A 27,500-nucleotide genomic window follows, 5' to 3' on the forward strand; every position below is an offset into this window, starting at 1 on the left:
CAGTGAAATGCTTACAGCATTATAGACACAGTGAAATGCTTACAGCATTATAGACACAGTGAAATGCTTATAGCATTATAGACACAGTGAAATGCTTATAGCATTATAGACACAGTGAAATGCTTATAGCATTATAGACACAGTGAAATGCTTATAGCATTATAGACACAGTGAAATGCTTATAGCATTATAGACACAGTGAAATGCTTATAGCATTATAGACACAGTGAAATGCTTATAGCATTATAGACACAGTGAAATGCTTACAGCATTATAGACACAGTGAAATGCTTATAGCATTATAGACACAGTGAAATGCTTATAGCATTATAGACACAGTGAAATGCTTATAGCATTATAGACACAGTGAAATGCTTACAGCATTATAGACACAGTGAAATGCTTACAGCATTATAGACACAGTGAAATGCTTACAGCATTATAGACACAGTGAAATGCTTACAGCATTATAGACACAGTGAAATGCTTACAGCATTATAGACACAGTGAAATGCTTACAGCATTATAGACACAGTGAAATGCTTACAGCATTATAGACACAGTGAAATGCTTATAGCATTATAGACACAGTGAAATGCTTATAGCATTATAGACACAGTGAAATGCTTATAGCATTATAGACACAGTGAAATGCTTACAGCATTATAGACACAGTGAAATGCTTATAGCATTATAGACACAGTGAAATGCTTATAGCATTATAGACACAGTGAAATGCTTATAGCATTATAGACACAGTGAAATGCTTATAGCATTATAGACACAGTGAAATGCTTACAGCATTATAGACACAGTGAAATGCTTATAGCATTATAGACACAGTGAAATGCTTACAGCATTATAGACACAGTGAAATGCTTATAGCATTATAGACACAGTGAAATGCTTATAGCATTATAGACACAGTGAAATGCTTACAGCATTATAGACACAGTGAAATGCTTATAGCATTATAGACACAGTGAAATGCTTATAGCATTATAGACACAGTGAAATGCTTATAGCATTATAGACACAGTGAAATGCTTACAGCATTATAGACACAGTGAAATGCTTATAGCATTATAGACACAGTGAAATGCTTACAAGCCCTTAACCAACAGTGCCTTATTAGGAAGTTACGGAAAAATAAGTGTTAAGTAAAAAATAGAAAAAGGAAGTAACAAATAATTAAAGAACAGCAGTAAAATAACAGCAGTGAGGCTTTATACTGGGTGTTACGGTACAGAGTCAATGTGGAGGCTATATGCAGGTTGTTACGGTACAGAGTCAATGTGGAGGCTATATACAGGGGGGTACTGGTACAGAGTCAATGTGGAGACTATATACAGGGGGGTACTGGTACAGAGTCAATGTGGAGGCTATATACAGGGTGTTACGGTACAGAGTCAATGTGGAGGATATATACAGGGGGTACCGGTACAGAGTCAATGTGGAGACTATATACAGGGTGTTACGGTACAGAGTCAATGTGGAGACTATATACAGGGGTTACCGGTACAGAGTCAATGTGGAGACTATATACAGGGTGTTACGGTACAGAGTCAATGTGGAGACTATATACAGGGTGTTACGGTACAGAGTCAATGTGGAGACTATATACAGGGGGTACTGGTACAGAGTCAATGTGGAGACTATATACAGGGGGGTACTGGTACAGAGTCAATGTGGAGACTATATACAGGGGGTACTGGTACAGAGTCAATGTGGAGACTATATACAGGGGGTACTGGTACAGAGTCAATGTGGAGACTATATACAGGGGGTACTGGTACAGAGTCAATGTGGAGACTATATAGAGGGGGGTACTGGTACAGAGTCAATGTGGAGACTATATACAGGGGGGTACTGGTACAGAGTCAATGTGGAGGCTATATACAGGGTGTTACGGTACAGAGTCAATGTGGAGGCTATATACAGGGTGTTACGGTACAGAGTCAATGTGCGGGGGCACTGGTTAGTCGAGGTAATTGAGGTAATATGTACATATAGGTAGAGTTAAAGTGACTATGCACAGATGATTAACAGAGAGTAACAGTAGCGTAAAAGAGGGGTATGGGTAGGCCTGTGATTAGATGTTCAGGAGTCTTATGGCTTGGGGGGGTAGAAGTGTTTAGAAGCCTCTTGGACCTAAACTTGGCGCTCCGGTACTGCTTGCCGTGCAGTAGCAGAGAGAACAGTCTATGAGTAGGGTGGCTGAGGTCTTTGACAATTTTTAGTGTCTTCCTCTGACACCGCCTGGTATAGAGGTCCTGGATGGCAGGAAGGAAGCTTGGCCCCAGTGATGTACTGGGCCGTACTCACCACCCTCTGTAGTGCCTTGCGGTCGGAGGCCGAGCAGTTGCCATACCATGCAGCATGCAACATGCTCTCGATGGTGCAGCTGTAGAACCTTTTGAGGATCTGAGGACCCATGCCAAATCTTTTCAGTCTCCTCGGGGGGAAGAGGCTTTGTCATGCCCTCTTAATGACTGTCTTAGTATGTTTGGACCATGATAGTTTGATTGTGATGTGGACACCAAGGAACATAAAGCTCTCAAGCTGCTGAACTACCGCCCCATCTAAAATGGGGCGTGCTCGGTACTCTTTCTCCTGTAGTCCACAATCATCTCCTTTGTCTTGAACACGTTGAGGGAGAGGTTGTTGTCTGTTGTCCCGGCACCACACTGCCAGGTCTCTGACCTCCTCCCTATAGGCTGTCTCATTGTTGTCGGTGATCAGGCCTACCACTGTTGTGTCATCAGCAAACTTGATGATGGTGTTGGAGTCGTGCCTGGCCGTGCAGTCATGAGTGCAGTCATGAGTGAACAGGGAGTCCAGGAGAGGACTGAGCACGCACCCCTTAGGGGCCCCCGTGTTGAGTATCAGCATGGCGGATGTGATGTTACCTACCCTTACCACATGGGGGTGGTGACCCGTCAGGAAGTCCAGGATCCAGTTGCAGAGGGAGGTGTTTAGTCCCAGGGTCCTTAGCTTAGTGAAAAGCTTTGAGGGCACCATGGTGTTGAACACTGAGCTGTAGTCTATGAAAAGCATTCTCACATAGGTGTTCCTTTTGTCCAGGTGGGAAAGGGCAGTGTTGAGCGCAATTGAGATTGCATCATCTGTGGATTTGTTGGGGAGGTATGCAAATTGGAGTGGGTCTAGGGTTTCTGGGATAATGGTGTTGATGTGAGCCATGACCAGCCTTTCAAAGCACTTCATGGCTACAGATGTGAGTGCTACAGGTCGGTAGTCATTTAGGCAGGTTACCTTAGAGTTCTTGAGCACAGGGACTATGGTAGTCCACATGGAGAGGTTCTGTTCCACTGTGTTATCTGTCTCTATCAGTAATACATTATGTAGAGGTTCTGTTCCACTGTGTTATCTGTCTCTATCAGTAATACATTATGAAGAGGTTCTGTTCCACTGTGTTATCTGTCTCTATCAGTAATACATTATGTAGAGGTTCTGTTCCACTGTGTTATCTGTCTCTATCAGTAATACATTATGTAGAGGTTCTGTTCCACTGTGTTATCTGTCTCTATCAGTAATACATTATGTAGAGGTTCTGTTCCACTGTGTTATCTGTCTCTATCAGTAATACATTATGTAGAGGTTCTGTTCCACTGTGTTATCTGTCTCTATCAGTAATACATTATGTAGAGGTTCTGTTCCACTGTGTTATCTGTCTCTATCAGTAATACATTATGTAGAGGTTCTGTTCCACTGTGTTATCTGTCTCTATCAGTAATACATTATGTAGAGGTTCTGTTCCACTGTGTTACACACACACACACACACACACACACACACACACACACACACACACACACACACACACACACACACACACACACACACACACACACACACACACACGGAGAGAGAGGTTCCTCCCTCTTTGTCTTATGTAGTCCATTATAGACTGAGACATCAAGCATGTCATCATTAATCCACATTAACCTTGTCAGCGCCTGAGTGTAATACAATACAATATTTTGATCTCTCACCACCTAATAGAGGCGGACAGAGATACAGCTAATAGAGGCAGACAGAGATAAAGCTAATAGAGGCAGGCAGAGATAAAGCTAATAGAGGCAGACAGAGATAAAGCTAATAGAGGCAGACAGAGATAAAGCTAATAGAGGCAGATAGAGATAAAGCTAATAGAGGCAGACAGAGATAAAGCTAATAGAGGCAGACAGAGATAAAGCTAATAGAGGCAGACAGAGATAAAGCTAATAGAGGCAGACAGAGATAAAGCTAATAGAGGCAGGCAGAGATAAAGATAATAGAGGCAGACAGAGATAAAGCAAATAGAGGCAGACAGAGATAAAGCTAATAGAGGCAGACAGAGATAAAGCTAATAGAGGCAGACAGAGATAAAGCTAATAGAGGCAGACAGAGATAAAGCTAATAGAGGCAGATAGAGATAAAGCTAATAGAGGCAGACAGAGATAAAGCTAATAGAGGCAGACAGAGATAAAGCTAATAGAGGCAGACAGAGATAAAGCTAATAGAGGCAGACAGAGATAAAGCTAATAGAGGCAGACAGAGATAAAGCTAATAGAGGCAGACAGAGATAAAGCTAATAGAGGCAGACAGAGATAAAGCTAATACAGGCAGACAGAGATAAAGCTAATAGAGGCAGATAGAGATAAAGCAAATAGAGGCAGACAGAGATAAAGCAAATAGAGGCAGACAGAGATAAAGCTAATAGAGGCAGATAGAGATAAAGCAAATAGAGGCAGACAGAGATAAAGCAAATAGAGGCAGATAGAGATAAAGCTAATAGAGGCAGACAGAGATAAAGCTAATACAGGCAGACAGAGATAAAGCTAATAGAGGCAGATAGAGATAAAGCAAATAGAGGCAGACAGAGATAAAGCAAATAGAGGCAGACAGAGATAAAGCTAATAGCTGGCAGCTTTAGTCGTGTAGTGAGATTTCCTGACATTAATGAGTCCTGACCTTTCACCTGTAGTAGAACACTGGGGTTATCCTTCCTCATGGTCACAACTCTTATTAAAGCTTTTCCTGTTTCCTTCTCTCTCGCTCTCTGTGTGTGTGTCCCATTTTTAGTTTTTTGGGGGTGTCTTGCTGTCTCTATAATTTGCGTAGAGTTACAATATTTACAATATTTGTCAACACAGAAGAGCTCACCACAACGCATTAGACTGGTAGAGAACCAGACAAACATATTACAGTATATTAGCTAAAGATGTAGAAACCAAAAACCACTCCCAGTGTCCCCCTTCCAAAACTGTAAAAAATGTCAGACTTTGTTTTTGACTCAAAACTCTGAACTGTACAGTTCCTTATGGATGATTTTGCATTGAATCAGTGGTGACTGGAGTAACCCTAGAGATCCTCATTGAACCATTGCTAGTCAATGGTTCATATTTGCATCTTTGGTTAGTTGAGGGGTTATTGGAGAAATCTTTAATTATTCAACGTAGCAACTGGTTCTTGGAAGAACCCTGGAGTGGAGGAGTGGCTTACGTGAGGCGTGGCTTAAAGATATATTTAATTTTGTGCCACCCGTTAGAGTAAATGTCATTCATGTTCATCTGTTCTGTTGTATTGTCTTCACGTGTCAATGAGCCTAACACAAATGCACATTTTGAACTGCAGAGGTTCTGCTGGCGTGGCAAGCTACAAGGTTCTTCCAAGCATCTTTACTTCTAAGAGTGTAAACCTAGGAGCATTGGATGGCGCTCTTCTTTCTGTATCAAGCAGGTGTTATCAGTGGCGCACTGCAGTTTTGCCAGCTCCGCCCCCAGCCAGGTTCGAGCAAGGCTCTCTCCTCACTTCCTGCTATTCTACACATTTTTGTCACGGGGCAAAAGAGAAAAATGTGCAGTTTTTATATATAATCTCATGCTATTCTGCACATTTTTGTCATGAGGCTGAGAGAAAATGTTGCTGTTTTCTAGCTAATTTCCTGCGATTATACACATTTTTGTAACGCTCAATGAGTGAATGGGTGTGGAGTCAGGCGCAGAGAGCAAAGGATTCGGGAAAAACACGCTTTAATGTCCAAAAATACACAGGAACAAAAATAGTATACCCAACACAGGAGTAACTATAAAACAAAATAGTATACCCAACACAGGAGTAACTATAAAACAAAATAGTACCCTGATGTGAAATACTAGGACAGCGAGAAAACCCAACAAAAACACTAACACCTCTCAGACATACAGAAGAACAAGCACAAACAGAAGCTAAACGAACTTAAATAACCCTACCCTAACAACCAAACAATAAACAGGTGAAACCAATTAGACAAAACCAAACGAACATGGAACAAAAGATCGGTGGCAGCTAGTAGCCCGGCGACGACGAACGCCGAGCGCCACCCGAACATGAAGGGGAGCCACCTTCGGTAATATTCGTGACACATTTTGCGAGAGAAAATGTTGCTGTTTTAAAGCTAATTTCCTGAGATTATACACATTTTACCACGGGGCAGAGAGAAAATGTTGCATTTTTAAAGTGGCAATCAGCAGTTGAAACAATAACAGTGTGTTTTCCCTGCCCCTGTTTTGGATACAAATGGTCCTGGAGACACTCTCAGATTAATAGACAGAGCTGTGGATGCAAGGACTGACCATCCATCATATAACAATTATAGATATAACCGTGTTTTGAACCTGTGGGTCCTTCTCACACTGAATACAGGGGCGGCAGGTAGCCTAGTGGTTAGAGCGTTGGACTAGTAAAAAGGTTGCAAGTTGCAAGTTCAAATCCCCGAGCTGACAAGGTAAAGAAATTAATTCAGACAAAGAAATTAATTCAGTTTATAGATTAATTTATAGATGAATACATCAGGGAGGGTAGAAATGAATTCAGTTCACAGATTAATACGTCAGAGAGAGTAGAAATGAATTCAGTTTACAGATCTTCTTCTAATTATTTTTGTCCCGTCTTTCAGGTGGACGTGGACGTGGACACTGCATGGGCTTGGAGACCAATGGAGCTCAGTCTCTCATGACAACAACATCTTGACTCCTCCTGAATACTACAGCATCACGTTCTACCGTACACTCCTTCAATAGGGACTGGAGAGACAGATCACCCAGACTTAGAGTTGAAGTATCACCCCACACTGTATAAACAACTAACTTCCCTTAACATAGACAATGTTATCTCCTCTAAAAGCAACCTAAATAAACCAACTGACAGCTGGAATTGCAGAGGGATCAGACTGAGCACTCTGCTGCCTGGGCCTCAGCTCAAATGACAATGTACGGATATAAAGGTAATGTATTGATATAGTGGTAATGTATGGATATAATGGTAATGTATTGATATAGTGTTAATGTATGGATATAAAGGTAATGTATTGATATAGTGGTAATGTATGGATATAATGGTAATGTATTGATATAGTGTTAATGTATGGATATAAAGGTAATGTATTGATATAGTGTTAACGTATGGATATAATGGTAATGTATTGATATAATGGTAATGTATTGATATAGTGGCAATGTATGGATATAATGGTAATGTATTGATATAATGGTAATGTATGGATATAATGGTAATGTATTGATATAGTGGTAATGTATGGATATAATGGTAATGTATTGATATAGTGTTAATGTATGGATATAAAGGCAATGTATTGATATAGTGGTAATGTATGGATATAATGGTAATGTATTGATATAGAGTTAATGTATGGATATAAAGGTAATGTATTGATATAGTGGTAATGTATGGATATAATGGTAATGTATTGATATAGTGTTAATGTATGGATATAAAGGTAATGTATTGATATAGTGGTAATGTATGGATATAATGGTAATGTATTGATATAGTGTTAATGTATGGATATAAAGGTTATGTATTGATATAGTGGTAATGTATGGATATAATGGTAATGTATTGATATAGTGGTAATGTATGGATATAATGGTAATGTATTGATATAATGACAATGTATTGATATAGTGGTAATGTATGGATATAATGGTAATGTATTGATATAGTGTTAATGTATGGATATAAAGGTAATGTATTGATATAGTGGTAATGTATGGATATAATGGTAATGTATTGATATAGTGTTAATGTATGGATATAAAGGTAATGTATTGATATAGTGGTAATGTATGGATATAATGGTAATGTATTGATATAGTGTTAATGTATGGATATAAAGGTAATGTATTGATATAGTGGTAATGTATGGATATAATGGTAATGTATTGATATAATGGTAATATATGGATATAATGGTAATGTATTGATATAGTGGTAATTTATTGATATGGTGGTAATGTATTGATATTTACATTTACATTTAAGTCATTTAGCAGACGCTCTTATCCAGAGCGACTTACAAATTGGTGAATTCACCTTCTGACATCCAGTGGAACAGCCACTTTACAATATGGTGGTAATGTATTGATATGGTGGTAATGTATTGATATAATTGTAATGTATGAATATAATGATCATTTATGGATATAATGGTAACATACTGTACATGTCTGCATCTAATCCAAACCAATATCCGTCAGGACTAAAACGTGACTCCCAGCATTGACTCCTGGATGGATGAATGAGAATAATAAAAGAGAAAGAAAGAAAAGATATAGCTGACGCATCGGCCAGTGGCGTCTCTGAAACTCGTAACAGCTCTTAGGAGTGACCTTTTCTAGAGGGAAATGTTGTTTCTCACTCCGTCCGAACCAAACGACAGGAAGCTTTGAAACACACGGCCACCCCGGTCACCCCCTCTTTGGCATTGTTGAGTCTAAAGAGCTGCTCGCTTTCTCCACAAGAAAAATAATCTGTCAGGGAGAGATTGCAATACAGTCAACAGGCATGTTTGGGTGGCTGGACTAAGAAAGGAAAGAGAGAATGTTTGGAAGAAAGAGGGAGGAAGAGAAAATAATCGTCTGGGTTTTGGAGAAAAGTAAAGATTTAGAGGGAGGGCAGACAGACACAAACAGAAATAGAAAAGTTTGATGGTTTCTCAGCCTTTCTCCTTTAGCTGGAGATTTGAAGTCGAGCACATCGTTATTGTTAAAGCGTCTTGGCTGTGATCCATGGGAACTGATCCAGCGTGCTGTGTGCCTGTGGAGCTCCCAGCCTGCTTTAGTCTCCTGGGACATCCCTGATACTGTTTCTGGTAGGTCCTGAGTACACTTCTCCCATCCGTCACCCTCCCTCCTTGCTAGCTAGCTAGCTACCGGACTAAGGGACTAAAGGAAAACCTTAAGGAGGAATACTGAAGAAAGTCTGGGGGTAAGAGGTGTCCAGCAGCAGGAGAAGCAACATGGACAGCTAAGATTCTCCTTATCCCCACTGGTGATTCACTTTGTTTTGCTCCACTCGCTCCAAAAGAGGACTGTCTGAACTTACTGTGAACGCTCCACAAACGGTGATCCTCAAACTAACATACAGACCAAACCGGGGGGGGGGGGGGCTGCAGTCGGTCTGGGTAGAAGAAGAGACAGAAACTGTGGAGCAAACCAGAGGAGAACAAGAGAGGATCCAGAACTCCCCAGCAGAGCAACAAAACTCCCCCAGACCGAGGCACCTTCCTGGGGGTAGAGATGGAGACGGAGAGGGGTCATATGTCCGTGAGGAGAGGGGTAAGCTGGAGCCCAGGTGGTGGGAGGAAGCCCCTTCAGAGGGTGCATGGCGGGAACACGGACACCGGCAAAAGAGAGAGTGACGCATCTTCGGAAAGGCGGGACTACAAAGCGATCAAAGGACAGGTGACATCAACCTCCACCATTCAGCTGACTCGGAAAACCAGTAAGTTTGATGTTTATTCTATTTACGTGGTTTTGGCTTCTAGTTACCTGCTGAGTTTCTTTTGGATGACTGACCTGCCACAGGGCAGCAGCAGGAGGGAATGTGGACCATGATGAAAGTACACTGAAGGGACTCTGAGATGCAGTAGTTGAAAGTAGCTGAGAATTTCCTTTTGCTAGGGTGGAGACGTAGATTTTTCCGGAACCGTCAATTCTTTCTAATTATTATTAATGTTATTATTATTATTATTATTATTATTATTATTATTATTATTATTACAATTATCATTATTGTTATTAATATGAATAATATTATTATTCTTAATATTATGATTATGATTATTACTATTATTATTATTATTATTATTATTGCTATTATTATTATTATAATTATAATTATTATTATTAATATTATTATTATTATTATTGTGATTATTATTATTACAATTATTCTTAATATTACTAATATTATTATTATTATTATGATTATTAATATTATTATTATTATTATTATTATTATTGCTATTATTATTATTATTATTATGATTATTATTATTAATATTATTATTATTATTATTATGATTACGATTATTAATATTATTATTATTATTATTATTATGATTATTATTATTATTAATATTATTATTATTATTATTGTGATTATTATTATTACAATTATTCTTAATATTACTAATATTATTATTATTATGATTATGATTATTAATAATATTATTATTATTATTATGATTATGATTATTAATATTATTACTATTATTATTATTATTAATATTATTATTATTATTATTATGATTATGATTATTAATATTATTATGATTATTATTATTAATATTATTATTATTACAATTATTCTTAATATTACTAATATTATTATTATTATTATATATATATTAAATGTATCACCTTTTTCTACCCAATTTCGATCTTGTCTTGTCGCTGCAACTTCCCAATGGGATAGGAAGGCAAAGGGCGAGTCATGTAGCCTAGTGGTTAGAGTGTAGAGGCGGCAGGGTAGCCTAGTGGTTAGAGCGTAGAGGCGGCAGGGTAGCATAGTGGTTAGAGCGTTGGACTAGTAACCGAAAGGTTGCAAGTTCAAACCCCCGAGCTGACAAGGTACAAATCTTTTGTTCTACCCCTGAACAGGCAGTTAACCCACTGTTCCTAGGCCGTCATTGAAAATTAGAATTTGTTCTTAACTGACTTGCCTAGTTAAATAAAGGTAAAAAAAATAAATAAAAAATGTGACCACTGAAACATGACCCACCAAAACCGCGCTCTTAACACCCGCCCGTTTAACCTGGAGGAACCAACGTGTCGGAGGAAACACCGTTCACCTGACAACCGAGGTCAGCCTGCTGGCGCCCGGCCTGCCACAAGGAGTTGCTAGAGCGCGATGAGCCCCCCCTGGCCAAACCTTCCCCCAACCCTGACGACGCTGGGCCAAGGCACTCACGATCATGGCCGGTTGTGATACAACCCGGGAACAAACCCAGGTCTGTGGTGGAGCCTCTAGCACTACGATGCAGTGCCTTTAGCCTGCTGCGCCACTCGGGCGGTCGGAACTCTCCATTTTTAACACATATGAACACAGAAGCTGAACACACAGCTGACCAAATGACATGAGATATTACTTCTGGGAGATTATACTCCATGTTATGTCAGAGATGGTTAAACATTTAAAGAAACATCTGTTTCCCTGCAATAAAAATGCAGACTGGGCTACCATGACACACACACACGCACACACGCACACGCACATGCACACGCGCAGGCACGCACAGACACAAACACATATACAGCAACTTGGCACCTCTGAGATGGAAAGGCAATCCTGCATCCCAACCTAAAGGGCAACCTCAGAAAGACTTCATACCCAGTACCAGTCCAGACCATAACGGACTGAGCTGAGACTTCATACCCAGTACCAGTCCAGACCATAATGGACTGAGCTGAGACTTCATACCCAGTACCAGTCCAGACCATAATGGACTGAACTGAGACTTCATACCCAGTACCAGTCCAGACCATAACGGACTGAGCTGAGACTTCATACCCAGTACCAGTCCAGACCATAACGGACTGAGCTGAGACTTCATACCCAGTACCAGTCCAGACCATAACGGACTGAGCTGAGACTTCATACCCAGTACCAGTCCAGACCATAATGGACTGAACTGAGACTCATACCCAGTACCAGTCCAGACCATAATGGACTGAACTGAGACTTCATACCCAGTACCAGTCCAGACCATAACGGACTGAGCTGAGACTTCATACCCAGTACCAGTCCAGACCATAAAGGACTGAGCTGAGACTTCATACCCAGTACCAGTACATACCATAATGGACTGAGCTGAGACTTCATACCCAGTACCAATCCAGACCATAATGGACTGAACTGAGACTTCATACCCAGTACCAGTCCAGACCATAATGGACTGAGCTGAGACTTCATACCCAGTACCAGTCCAGACCATAATGGACTGAACTGAGACTTCATACCCAGTACCAGTCCAGACCATAACGGACTGAGCTGAGACTTCATACCCAGTACCAGACCAGACCATAACGGACTGAGCTGAGACTTCATACCCAGTACCAGTCCAGACCATAATGGACTGAGCTGAGACTTCATACCCAGTACCAGTCCAGACCATAATGGACTGAGCTGAGACTTCATACCCAGTACCAGTCCAGACCATAACGGACTGAGCTGAGACTTCATACCCAGTACCAGTCCAGACCATAATGGACTGAGCTGAGACTCATACCCAGTACCAGTCCAGACCATAACGGACTGAACTGAGACTTCATACCCAGTACCAGTCCAGACCATAACGGACTGAGCTGAGACTTCATACCCAGTACCAGTCCAGACCATAACGGACTGAGCTGAGACTTCATACCCAGTACCAGTCCAGACCATAACGGACTGAGCTGAGACTTCATACCCAGTACCAGTCCAGACCATAACGGACTGAGCTGAGACTTCATACCCAGTACCAGTCCAGACCATAATGGACTGAGCTGAGACTTCATACCCAGTACCAGTCCAGACCATAACGGACTGAGCTGAGACTTCATACCCAGTACCAGTCCAGACCATAACGGACTGAACTGAGACTTCATACCCAGTACCAGTCCAGACCATAATGGACTGAACTGAGACTCATACCCAGTACCAGTCCAGACCATAATGGACTGAGCTGAGACTGTACCAGAGACTAATGGACTGAGCTGAGACTTCATACCCAGTACCAGACCAGACCATAATGGACTGAGCTGAGACTCATACCCAGTACCAGTCCAGACCATAATGGACTGAACTGAGACTCATACCCAGTACCAGTCCAGACCATAACGGACTGAGCTGAGACTTCATACCCAGTACCAGTCCAGACCATAATGGACTGAGCTGAGACTTCATACCCAGTACCAGTCCAGACCATAACGGACTGAGCTGAGACTTCATACCCAGTACCAGTCCAGACCATAATGGACTGAACTGAGACTCATACCCAGTACCAGTCCAGACCATAACGGACTGAGCTGAGACTTCATACCCAGTACCAGTCCAGACCATAACGGACTGAGCTGAGACTTCATACCCAGTACCAGTCCAGACAATAATGGACTGAGCTGAGACTTCATACCCAGTACCAGTCCAGACCATAATGGACTGAACTGAGACTTCATACCCAGTACCAGTCCAGACCATAACGGACTGAGCTGAGACTTCATACCCAGTACCAGTCCAGACCATAATGGACTGAGCTGAGACTTCATACCCAGTACCAGTCCAGACCATAACGGACTGAGCTGAGACTTCATACCCAGTACCAGTCCAGACCATAACGGACTGAGCTGAGACTTCATACCCAGTACCAGTCCAGACCATAACGGACTGAGCTGAGACTTCATACCCAGTACCAGTCCAGACCATAATGGACTGAACTGAGACTTCATACCCAGTACCAGTCCAGACCATAACGGACTGAGCTGAGACTTCATACCCAGTACCAGTCCAGACCATAATGGACTGAGCTGAGACTTCATACCCAGTACCAGTCCAGACCATAATGGACTGAGCTGAGACTTCATACCCAGTACCAGTCCAGACCATAACGGACTGAGCTGAGACTTCATACCCAGTACCAGTCCAGACCATAATGGACTGAGCTGAGACTTCATACCCAGTACCAGTCCAGACCATAATGGACTGAACTGAGACTCATACCCAGTACCAGTCCAGACCATAATGGACTGAGCTGAGACTTCATACCCAGTACCAGTCCAGACCATAACGGACTGAACTGAGACTTCATACCCAGTACCAGTCCAGACCATAATGGACTGAGCTGAGACTTCATACCCAGTACAAGTCCAGACCATAATGGACTGAGCTGAGACTCATACCCAGTACCAGTCCAGACCAGAACGGACTGAACTGAGACTTCATACCCAGGACCAGTCCAGACCATAACGGACTGAGCTGAGACTTCATACCCAGTACCAGTCCAGACCATAACGGACTGAGCTGAGACTTCATACCCAGTACCAGTCCAGACCATAATGGACTGAACTGAGACTTCATACCCAGTACCAGTCCAGACCATAACGGACTGAGCTGAGACTTCATACCCAGTACCAGTCCAGACCATAACGGACTGAGCTGAGACTTCATACCCAGTACCAGTCCAGACCATAACGGACTGAGCTGAGACTTCATACCCAGTACCAGTCCAGACCATAACGGACTGAGCTGAGACTTCATACCCAGTACCAGTCCAGACCATAACGGACTGAGCTGAGACTTCATACCCAGTACCAGTCCAGACCATAATGGACTGAACTGAGACTTCATACCCAGTACCAGTCCAGACCATAACGGACTGAACTGAGACTTCATACCCAGTACCAGTCCAGACCATAATGGACTGAACTGAGACTCATACCCAGTACCAGTCCAGACCATAACGGACTGAGCTGAGACTTCATACCCAGTACCAGTCCAGACCATAATGGACTAAGCTGAGACTTCATACCCAGTACCAGTCCAGACCATAATGGACTGAGCTGAGACTTCATACCCAGTACCAGTCCAGACCATAACGGACTGAGCTGAGACTTCATACCCAGTACCAGTCCAGACCATAATGGACTGAGCTGAGACTTCATACCCAGTACCAGTCCAGACCATAATGGACTGAGCTGAGACTTCATACCCAGTACCAGTCCAGACCATAATGGACTGAACTGAGACTCATACCCAGTACCAGTCCAGACCATAACGGACTGAGCTGAGACTTCATACCCAGTACCAGTCCAGACCATAATGGACTAAGCTGAGACTTCATACCCAGTACCAGTCCAGACCATAATGGACTGAACTGAGACTCATACCCAGTACCAGTCCAGACCATAATGGACTGAACTGAGACTTCATACCCAGTACCAGTCCAGACCATAACGGACTGAACTGAGACTCATACCCAGTACCAGTCCAGACCATAATGGACTGAACTGAGACTTCATACCCAGTACCAGTCCAGACCATAACGGACTGAGCTGAGACTTCATACCCAGTACCAGTCCAGACCATAACGGACTGAGCTGAGACTTCATACCCAGTACCAGTCCAGACCATAATGGACTGAGCTGAGACTTCATACCCAGTACCAGTCCAGACCATAATGGACTGAGCTGAGACTTCATACCCAGTACCAGTCCAGACCATAATGGACTGAACTGAGACTTCATACCCAGTACCAGTCCAGACCATAATGGACTGAGCTGAGACTCATACCCAGTACCAGTCCAGACCATAATGGACTGAGCTGAGACTTCGTACCCAGTACCAGTCCAGACCATAACGGACTGAGCTGAGACTTCATACCCAGTACCAGTCCAGACCATAATGGACTGAGCTGAGACTTCATACCCAGTACCAGTCCAGACCATAACGGACTGAGCTGAGACTTCATACCCAGTACCAGTCCAGACCATAACGGACTGAACTGAGACTTCATACCCAGTACCAGTCCAGACCATAACGGACTGAGCTGAGACTTCATACCCAGTACCAGTCCAGACCAAAACGGACTGAGCTGAGACTTCATACCCAGTACCAGTCCAGACCATAACGGACTGAGCTGAGACTTCATACCCAGTACCAGTCCAGACCATAACGGACTGAACTGAGACTTCATACCCAGTACCAGTCCAGACCATAATGGACTGAACTGAGACTTCATACCCAGTACCAGTCCAGACCATAACGGACTGAGCTGAGACTTCATACCCAGTACCAGTCCAGACCATAATGGACTGAACTGAGACTTCATACCCAGTACCAGTCCAGACCATAACGGACTGAGCTGAGACTTCATACCCAGTACCAGTCCAGACCATAACGGACTGAGCTGAGACTTCATACCCAGTACCAGTCCAGACCATAATGGACTGAGCTGAGACTTCATAATCAGTTATTTCCAGATCATTATCATTATCCTGCCATAGTTGGAGTCGCTACTTGTGTGACAGAGCGGGAGGTAAACACGTCAGTGATGAAGGAAAAACTCCTTAGAGAGTAACATGGAAAACCCCTCAGACAGTGTGTGTGTGTGTGTGTGTGTGTGTGTGTGTGTGTGTGTGTGTGTGTGTGTGTGTGTGTGTGTGTGTGTGTTCGTACACTACTGCGATACAGATTAGCCTACTATACTGAGCTGAAGAGAGAGAGAGGCTGAGTCCTATTCAGATTTGGAGAGGGGCTGAGTCCTATTTGGATTTGGAGAGAGGCTGAGTCCTATTTGGATTTGGAGAGAGGCTGAGTCCTATTTGGATTTGGAGAGAGGCTGAGTCCTATTTGGATTTGGAGAGAGGCTGAGTCCTATTTGGATTTGGAGAGAGGCTGAGTCCTATTTGGAACAGAGCTGAGTCCTATTTGGATTTGGGAGAGGCTGAGTCCTATTTGGATTTGGAGAGAGGCTGAGTCCTATTTGGATTTGGAGAGAGGCTGAGTCCTATTTGGATTTGGAGAGAGGCTGAGTCCTATTTGGAGAGAGGCTGAGTCCTATTTGGATTTGGAGAGGGCTGAGTCCTATTCGGATTTGGAGAGAGGCTGAGTCCTATTCGGATTTGGAGAGAGGCTGAGTCCTATTTGGATTTGGAGAGAGGCTGAGTCCTATTTGGATTTGGAGAGGGCTGAGTCCTATTCGGATTTGGAGAGAGGCTGAGTCCTATTTGGATTTGGAGAGAGGCTGAGTCCTATTCGGATTTGGAGAGAGGCTGAGTCCTATTCGGATTTGGAGAGAGGCTGAGTCCTATTTGGATTTGGAGAGAGGCTGAGTCCTATTTGGATTTGGAGAGGGGCTGAGTCCTATTCGGATTTGGAGAGAGGCTGAGTCCTATTCGGATTTGGAGAGAGGCTGAGTCCTATTTGGATTTGGAGAGAGGCTGAGTCCTATTTGGATTTTGAGAGGGGCTGAGTCCTATTTGGATTTGGAGAGGGGCTGAGTCCTATTTGGATTTGGAGAGAGGCTGAGTCCTATTTGGATTTGGAGAGGGGCTGAGTCCTATTCGGATTTGGAGAGAGGCTGAGTCCTATTTGGATTTGGAGAGAGGCTGAGTCTTAGTCCTATTTGGATTTGGAGAGGGGCTGAGTCCTATTCTGAGTCCTATTTGGAGAGGGAGTCCTATTCGGATTTGGAGAGAGGCTGAGTCCTATTTGGATTTGGAGAGGGGCTGAGTCCTATTCGGATTTGGAGAGGGGCTGAGTCCTATTTGTCTGTGTGGGAGCCTAGGGACATCACACATCTATGGACAATATTAATTGTTGTTGAATATTTAATTTATCAGTGATTGTGTTTCTATCTCCTGCATTGCTATAGTCTTCGACACTGAGTTCCTATCACACAGCAATACTGTAGCCTACCAACACCGTCAAATATATGAAATAGGCTACCGGTTTATTTACTTTCAAACATGTTTGGCTATTAAATGAGGGATGAATAAATGGTGGCTTAATATTTTATGTGTAGTTGGAATAAACCATTCATGTCAGATAAGGAATGACATGTTCTCTAATACGATTATGATTCAGTCCTTCATAATAAAAGACATGTTCTGTAATACGATTATGATTCAGTCCTTCATAATAAAAGACATGTCCTGTAATACGATTATGATTCAGTCCTTCATAATAAAATACATGTTCTGTAATATGATTATGATTAAGTCCTTCATAATAAAAGACATGTTCTGTAACATGAATATGATTCAGTCCCTCATAATAAAAGATGTCCTGTAATATGATTATGATTCAGTCCCTCATAATAAAAGACATGTTCTGTAATATGATTATGATTCAGTCCTTCATAATAAAAGACATGTCTTGTAATATGATTATGATTCAGTCCTTCATAATAAAAGCAATATAAATATATCCATCAATATGCTGCTATACAATCTCCTTCCCAACGGCAAATACATCTGTTTTCACACCAGACCTACGTTCTGTTTTTATTGGCTGACCATTATTAGAATTCCCGTGCATCAAACACCTCCATTTCCCTCAAAATTACAATATTTACTTGCAATACAATTGATCCCTCTAGAAGTTGTATGTATGTGTGTATGTATGTATGTATGTATGTATGTATGTATGTATGTATGTATGTATGTATGTATGTATGGTCTGAGATTTACGTGGAGATGTGCACACTATCTCGTCAAGTTTAAACGTTTAGAAATAACAACTTTTGGGGGGAGAAAACTGTGACACACAAGGTTGAAAGTAGTTTTTGTGCGCATGTACCGTTGACAACACTAAACTGAGTGAGTAATGTTCAGTCTGAACCTACTTCTGAAGCCAAAAAAGTTCAAGACAATAATCTCTAGGTCATTTTGTTCTATAAAGCTTAATAAATAAGGCTACAAAGTTACCAAGCTGCTAGGATAGAACTGACCTGGCTGCAACTTCAATTAGCGCTGAAGTGTGAAGTGAGAGGTGTGGAAATTATTGAGCCTAAACATGACAGGAGAGTTTCATGAGTACAAAAACAAAAAAAACTCCTCAAGGACAATCCAGGTACACTTTTCGCTGATGGCTACAAAGAGGGGAACGTAAGCAACATCATTTTCCAAACAGACCATCCCCTGGCATGGTGCTATATTAACCAGACCATCCCCTGGCATGGAGCTATATTAACCAGACCATCCCCTGGCATGGTGCTATAGTAACCAGACCATCCTCTGGCATGGTGCTATATTAACCAGACCATCCCCTGGCATGGTGCTATATTAACCAGACCATCCCCTGGCATGGTGCTATATTAACCAGACCATCCTCTGGCATGGTGCTATATTAACCAGACCATCCCCTGGCATGGTGCTATATTAACCAGACCATCCCCTGGCATGGTGCTATATTAACCAGACCATCCCCTGGCATGGTGCTATATTAACCAGACCATCCCTGGCATGGTGCTATATTAACCAGACCATCCCCTGGCATGGTGCTATATTAACCAGACCATCCCCTGGCATGGTGCTATATTAACCAGACCATCCCCTGGTACAGTGCTATATTAACCAGACCATCCCCTGGCATGGTGCTATATTAACCAGACCATCCCCTGGCATGGTGCTATATTAACCAGACCATCCTCTGGCATGGTGCTATATTAACCAGACCATCCCCTGGCATGGTGCTATATTAACCAGAACATCCCCTGGCATGGTGCTATATTAACCAGACCATCCCCTGGCATGGTGCTATATTAACCAGACCATCCCCTGGCATGGTGCTATATTAACCAGACCATCCCTGGCATGGTGCTATATTAACCAGACCATCCCCTGGCATGGTGCTATATTAACCAGACCATCCCCTGGCATGGTGCTATATTAACCAGACCATCCCCTGGCATGGTGCTATATTAACCAGACCATCCCCTGGCATGGTGCTATATTAACCAGACCATCCCCTGGTACAGTGCTATATTAACCAGACCATCCCCTGGCATGGTGCTATATTAACCAGACCATCCCCTGGCATGGTGCTATATTAACCAGACCATCCCTGGCATGGTGCTATATTAACCAGACCATCCCCTGGCATGGTGCTATATTAACCAAACCATCCCCTGGCATGGTGCTATATTAACCAAACCATCCCCTGGCATGGTGCTATATTAACCAGACCATCCCCTGGCATGGTGCTATAATAACCAGACCATCCCCTGGCATGGTGCTATATTAACCAGACCATCCCCTGGCATGGAGCTATATTAACCAGACCATCCCCTGGCATGGTGCTATATTAACGAGACCATCCCCTGGCATGGTGCTATATTAACCAGACCATCCCCTGGCATGGAGCTATATTAACCAGACCATCCCCTGGCATGGTGCTATATTAACGAGACTATCCCCTGGCATGGTGCTATATTAACCAGACCATCCCCTGGCATGGTGCTATATTAACCAGACCATCCCCTGGCATGGTGCTATATTAACCAGACCATCCCCTGGTACAGAGCTATATTAACCAGACCATCCCCTGGCATGGCACAGTGCTATTAGAGCACACTATCCCTATGTCAAGAGAGAGGGTATTGGCCCAGGGTGGAAACTCAAAATACTAGACATTTAGGAAATTGTAACAACCTCTGTCAATGTGTACAAGTCTGGGACAGACAGTAATCGTACATGACATCCTCATGCAGCTCCAGCAGGACTTTTACGGGATCAAAGAGAGAGAGCACATCAGGAAAAGATCTCTCTCTCCGTGATGACTCCCCCATCCTGAATAAATCTGATCACACCTCTTCAAACTGTCCTGCAGATGAGGGTAGTCACCTCCCAGTGTCCAGTTTGAGTGTTTGTTGCAGCTCGTTCCAGTCGCTAGCTGCAGCGAACTGAAGAGAGGAGCGACCCGCGGGATGTGTGCGCTTTGGCGACCTTTTACAGAATGTGATGGCAGAATGGGTGTTGTATGTGGAGGATGAGGGCTGCAGTAGATATCTCAGATAGGGGGGAGTGAGGCCTAAGAAGGTTTTATAAATGTGCCATGAACCAGTGGGTCTACAATCAACCAGTGGGTCTACATAGCAGTAAAGAGTGCAGTGGTGTCCTATAAGGAGCACTGGTGGTAAATCTGATGGCTGAAGGGTAAAGAACATCTAGCCGCTCGAGAGCAGCCTTACCTGCCGATCTATAAAATATGTCTCTGTAATCTAGCATGGGTAGGATGGTCATCTGAATCAGGGTTAGTTACTTTTTCTGGGGTGAAAAAGGAGCGATTACGATAGAGGAAACCAAGTCTAGATTTAGCCTGTAGCTTTGATATGTGCTGAGCGAAGTACAGTGTACCATCGAGCCATCCCAAGTACTTGTATGAGGTGACTACCTCAAGCTCTAAACCCTCAGAGGTAGTAATCACACCTGTGGGAAGAGGGGCATGCTTCTTACCAAACCACATGACCTTTATTTTGGAGGTGTTCAGAACATGGTTAAGGGTAGATAAAGCTTGTTTGACACTAAGAAAGCTTTGTTTTAGAGCATTTAACACACAATCCGCAGAGGGGCCAGCTGAGTATAAGACTGTATCATCTGCATATAAATGGATGAGAGAGCTTCCTACTGCCTGAGCTATGTTGTTGATGTAAATTGTGAAGAGTGTGGGGCCTAGGATTGAGCCTTGGGGTACTCCCTTGGTGTAGTGGCTGAGACAGCAGACTTTCTGACTTTATACACCGCACTCTTTGAGAGAGGTAATTAGCAAACCAGGCCAAAGACCCCTCAAAGACACCAATACTCTTTAGCCGGCCCATAAGAATGGAATGGTCGACCGTATCAAAAGCTTTGGCCAAGTCTAATAATAAAAACATTGCTTAGAATCGAGGGCAATGGTGGCATCATTGAGGACCTTTATGGTTGCAGTGACACATCCATAACCTGAGTGGAAACCAGATTGCATACCCAAGAGAATACTATAGACATCAAGAAAGGCAGTCAGTTGATTATGGACAAGTTTTTAAACACTTTGATAAACAGGGAAAAATAGAAATAGGCCTATAACAGTTAGGATCAGCTTGATCTCCCCTCTAAATAAAGGATGAACCGTGGCTGCCTTTCAAGCAATGGGAACCTCCCCAGAAAGGAGAGAAGGGTTAAAAAGGTTGGAGACAGGCTTGGCGATGATAGGAACAGCAACCATAAAGAAGAAAGGGTCTAAATCATCTGACTCAGATGGTTTTTTGGGCTCAAGTTTCAGGAGCTTCTTTAGCACCTCGGACTCAGTGACTGCCTGCAGGGAGAAACTCTGTAGCAGGGCAGGAGAAAAAGAAGGAGAAGCATCGAGCATAGTCACATTAGAAGGGATGGGATATGAGGAAATGTTGGATGGGCAAGGAGGCATGGCTGAGTCAAATAGGAATCCTGACTTAAAGAAGTGGTGATTAAAGAGCTCAGCCATGTGCTTCTTGTCAGTAACAACCACATCATCATCCTTAAGGGACATGGGCAGCTGTGAAGAGGAGGGTTTATTCTCCAGGTCTTTAACCGTTTTCCCGGTTAGTCCTACAGAGAGAGAACTGTTCCTTAAAGTAACTATCTTTGGCCTTCCAGATAGCCTGAGTTCACTTATTTCTCATTTGGTTGAAAGAGAGCCCGTCAGCCTGAGTATGCGTCAAAAGCCTTTCGCCAAAAGCAATTCTTGAAGTGGAGTAACTCTGCAAGATCACGGTCGAACCAGGGGCTGAACCTGTTTTTAATTCTCATTTTCTTTATGGAGGCGTGTTTGATAACAATACCACTGAAAATATAAAAAAAGAAGGTCCAAGTGTCTTCGACAGAGGGGATCAAGCTGATTCTATACCAATTTACAGAGGTCAGTTCATGAAGGAAGGCTTGCTCATTAAAGTTTTTTTAGCAAGCGTCTATAACAAATCAGGACAGATCGTTTCAGATCGTTTCTGAGCAGCCATTACGAACACAGGCTGTAAAACAGTGATCACTGAGGTCATTACAGAAAAGTTCAGACTGATACCTATCAGGATTATTTGTGAGGATAACATCAAGGAGCATTTTCTGGGTGTTTAAAAGTCAAATAATGAGTTAAAAAAGGAGTTAAAAATATATCTAAATATATGGACGAGCATTGTCGGAGTGGCATTGACTAGAATACAGTAGAATAGAATAAGGTAGAATAGAATACAGTAGAATAAAATACAGTAGAATAGAATACGGTATATACATATGAGATGAGTAAAGCAGTATGTAAACATTACTAAAGTGATGAGTGTTCCGTTATTAAAGTGACCAGTGATTCCATGTCTATGTCTATAGGGCAGCAGCCTCTAAGTTGCAGGGTTGAGTAACCGGGTGGTAGCCGGCTAGTGATGGCTATTTAACTGTTCTGATGGCCTTGAGATAGAAGCTGTTTTTCAGTGTCTCCGTCCAAGCTTTGATGCACCTGTACTGACCTCGCCTTCTGGATGGTAGCGGGGTGAACAGGCAGTGGCTTGGGTGGTGGTTGTCCTTGATGATCTTTTTGGGCTTCCTGTGACATCGGGTGGTGTAGGTGTTCTGGAGGGCAGGCAGTGTGCCCCCGGTGATGCGTTGGGCAGACTGCACCACCCTCTGGAGAGCCTTACGGTTGAGGGCGGTGGGCGGTTGTGGGCGGAGCAGTTGCCGTACCAGGCGGTGATCCGGCCAACAGGATACTCTCAATTGTGCATCTGTAAAAGTCTGTGAGGGTTTTAGGTGCCAAGCCAAATTTCTTCAGCCTCCTGAGGTTGAAGAGACGCTGATGCACCTTCTTCACCACGCTGTCTGTGTGGGTGGACCATTTCAGATTGTCAGTGATATGTACGCAGAGGATCTAGAAGCTTTTCACCTTCTCCACTGCAGTCCCATCGATGTGGATAGGGGCGTGCTCTCTCTGCTGTTTCCTAAAGTCCACCATCACCTTCATTTTGTTGATGTTGAGGGAAGGTTATTTTCCGGGCACCACTCCCAGGGCCCTCACCTCCTCCCTGTAGACTGTATCATCATTGTTGGTAATCAGGCCTACTACTGTTGTGTCATCTGCAAACTTCAGCATTGAGTCAGAGGACAGACTAGGGGCCTCCAGCCACATCATAATTAACATGGGCACAAATGACTTAAGGGCCCAGCAGGAAAGGGTGGCCAAAGCACTCAAGTGAGTGATTGAAAAAGCTTCTTCCACTTTCCCCAACGTACAAGTGGTTATCTCTGCCCTGATACCACAGAAATATTTCCACCTTGCCTCCATACAGCGGGTGAATGCAAGCATTTCACGAGACTCTGCCTCAAAACCTGATGTCTACCTGGCCCACCACTCCACCCTGGACTTGAACAGCCTTTATGACCAGGTCCACCTCTACAAGACAGCAATCCCAACGGATACCCCGCCCAGACTAGCGAAACACCCTCCTAGACCTGCGAAACACCCTCCTGAAGGACCTGCACCGACAGAACCCATGCCAAGCAAACCCTGGCCACACACTATATAGGACCCCCATATCAGACCCATGCCCCTTCTGCCCACCCCATGCGCCCCTCCCCTGCGGCAAGGACCTCAACATGACAGCAGGACATATTCCCAGGCCGTGAGCAGGGCAACCGTCCCAACACCCACTATTACACCCGCCCAAGCCCCATCCTGCAACGTCAGAGTTATGTATCTGATGCTCAACATGCTCTGCTCACATCTACAGTGATGGTCCGGATCTAAACCACACAAAAACAACACTAGACGCTATGGAACACACAGCTTTTACTATCTCATCCTGGAATGTACAAGGTCAGAGGTCATCTGCCTTTGACCTAAAGAGCAGGATCCCAGACTTCATCAAAGAAATTGGAAATACAGACATTGTCATCCTACAAGAAACATGGTATAAAGGAGATGTACCCACTGGTTGCCCTCTAGGTTACAGAGAGCTGGTAGTCCCATCCACCACACTACCAGGTGGGTGGTATAGAGGAGAGGTACCCACTGGTTGCCCTCTAGGTTACAGAGAGCTGGTAGTCCCATCCACCACACTACCAGGTGGGTGGTATAGAGGAGAGGTACCCACTGGTTGCCCTCTAGGTTACACACAGCTGGTAGTCCCATCCACCAAACTACCAGGTGGGTGGAATAGAGGAGATGGGCCCACTGGTTGCCCTCTAGGTTACAGAGAGCTGGTAGTCCCATCCACCACACTACCAGGTGGGTGGTATAGAGCCCACTGGTTGCCCTCTAGGTTACACACAGCTGGTAGTCCCATCCACCAAACTACCAGGTGGGTGGTATAGAGGAGATGGGCCCACTGGTTGCCCTCTAGGTTACAGAGAGCTGTTAGTCCCATCCACCAAACTACCAGGTGTGAAACAGGGAAGGGACTCAGGGGGTATGCTAATTTGGTATAGAGCAGACCTAACCCACTCTATTAAATTAGTCAAACAGGAACATTTTACATCTGGCTAGAAATGAATAAGGATATGATCTCAAAAGAGACAAATGTCCTCATGTGTTCTACCTATATCCCCCCCAATAGAATCCCCATACTTTAACAATGGCAGCTTCTCCATTCTAGAGGGGGAGATCAACAATTTCTAGGCCCAGGGACATGTACTAGACCTGTGGCAACCTAAATGCCAAAACTGGACAAGAACCTTACACCCTCAGCACACAGGGGGACAAACACATACTTGGAGGTGACAGCCTTCCCTCCCCCGTATGCCCCCTTAACTAGCACAACTACGACAACATAACCAACATAAATAGATCACAACTCCTGCAGCTGTGTTGGACGTCGGGTCAGTACATAGACAATGGTATCCAATGGCTTCGAGGGGACTCCTATGGTAGGTTCACCTATAGCTCATCTCTTGGCAGTAGTACTGTAGACTACTTTTTCACTGACCTCAACACAGAGTCTCTTAGAGTGTTCAAAGTCAGTCCACTCTACTTGAACAGAGCTATGCTCAATCATGAGGCATCAAAGTCAAAGGAACTGAATACTATTAAGAAAAGCTATAGATGGAAGGAAAGTAGTGTGGAAATCTACCAAAAACACAATTAGGCAAAAACATATTCAATCCCTTCTAAACAATTTCCTGGACAAAATGTTCCACTGTAATAGTGAAGGTCTACACTTAGCAGTAGAAAATATAAACAGTATATTTGACCTCTCAGCTTCCCTATCAAATCTAAAACTGTCAAGCAGACAACCTAAGAAAATGAACAACAATGACAAATCTTTTGATGAAGATTGCAAAAACGTAAGAAAGAAATTGAGAAACTTATCCAACCAAAAACATAGAGAACCAGAAAACCTGCGTCTACGCCTTCGCTATGGTGGATCACGCAAACAATACAAAAATACACTACGCATAAAGAAGGAACAGCACCTCAGAACTCAGATCAATCCATAAAACCACTTCTGTGAAAATTGGAAAACTCTAAACAATCAACAACAAAAACAGAGATGTATGGATAAACCACTTCTCCAATCTTGTTGGCTCTATAACAAAGAACAAACAGCAAAAACATATACATGATCAAATACACATCTTAGAATCAACTATTAAAGACTACCAGAACCCACTGGTTTCTCCAATTACATTGAATGAACTACAGGACAAAACACAAACCCTCCAACCCAAAAAGGCCTGTGGGGTTGATGGTATCCTAAATTAAATTATAAAATACACAGACCACAAATTCCAATTGGCAATACTAAAACTTAAACTCTTTAACATCATCCTCAGCTATTCCCCAATATTTGGAACCAAGGACTGATCACCCCAATCCACAAAATTGGATGCAAATTTGACCCCAATAACTACTGTGGGATATTTGCAGCCCCCGGCCTCACCTTCCTAGAATCTGAAGTCAAATGTCTACTGTTTGCTGATGATCTGGTGCTTCTGTCCCCAACCAAGGAGGGCCTACAGCAGCACTGAGAACATCTGCACAGATTCTGTCAGACCTGGGCTAAAAATAATGGTGTTCCAAAAAAGGTCCAGTTGCCAGGACCACGAATACACATTCCATCTTGACACCGTTAACCTAGACCTGTCACGCCCTGACCATAGAGAGCCCTCGGGGTTCTCTATGGTGTTTTAGATCAGGGCTTGACTAGGGGGTGTTCTAGCCTTTAATTTCTATGTTGGTGTAAGTATGGTTCCCAATTGGAGGCAGCTGATGATCGTTGCCTCTAATTGAGGGATCATACTTAGTGTGGTCCTTTTCCCACCTACGTGGTGGGATATTGTTTGTGTTCAGTACTATGTGCGCTATGAACTGCACGTTTGTTTATTTATTTGTTGTTTGAAGTTTCACCTCAAAAAATATGTGGAACTCTACTCACGCTGCGCTTTGGTCCACTCATAACGAAAGTGACAAGAGCACACAAAAAACTATACATACAGTGGGGCAAAAAAGTATTTAGTCAGCCACCAATTGTGCAAGTTCTCCCACTTAAAAAGATGAGAGAGGAATGTAATTTTCATCATATGTACACTTCAATTATGACAGACAAAATGAGGAAGAAAAATCCAGAAAATCACATTGTAGAATTTTTAATGAATTTATTTGCAAATTATGGTGGAAAACAAGTATTTGGTCACCTACAAACAACCAAGACTTTTGGCTCTCACAGACCTGTAACTTCTTCTTTA

General features: G+C 43.3%; 1 protein-coding gene across 2 annotated transcripts in view; it reads left to right on the plus strand.

Moving 5' to 3' along the window:
* LOC135545458 (synaptopodin-like) overlaps positions 1-27,500 on the plus strand; it is an 83,709-nt gene that overhangs the window by 19,979 nt on the left and 36,230 nt on the right. For both annotated transcript variants that reach the window (XM_064973086.1, XM_064973085.1), the window contains 2 exons: positions 6,941-7,267; positions 8,541-9,786. In XM_064973086.1, coding sequence (XP_064829158.1) covers positions 9,582-9,786 — 205 coding nt within the window. In that variant the 5' untranslated portion in view covers positions 6,941-7,267; positions 8,541-9,581. The remainder of the gene's footprint in view (positions 1-6,940; positions 7,268-8,540; positions 9,787-27,500) is intronic.

Source organism: Oncorhynchus masou, chromosome 9 (assembly GCF_036934945.1).
Source record: "Oncorhynchus masou masou isolate Uvic2021 chromosome 9, UVic_Omas_1.1, whole genome shotgun sequence".
NCBI classification, from domain to species: Eukaryota; Metazoa; Chordata; class Actinopteri; order Salmoniformes; family Salmonidae; genus Oncorhynchus; species Oncorhynchus masou.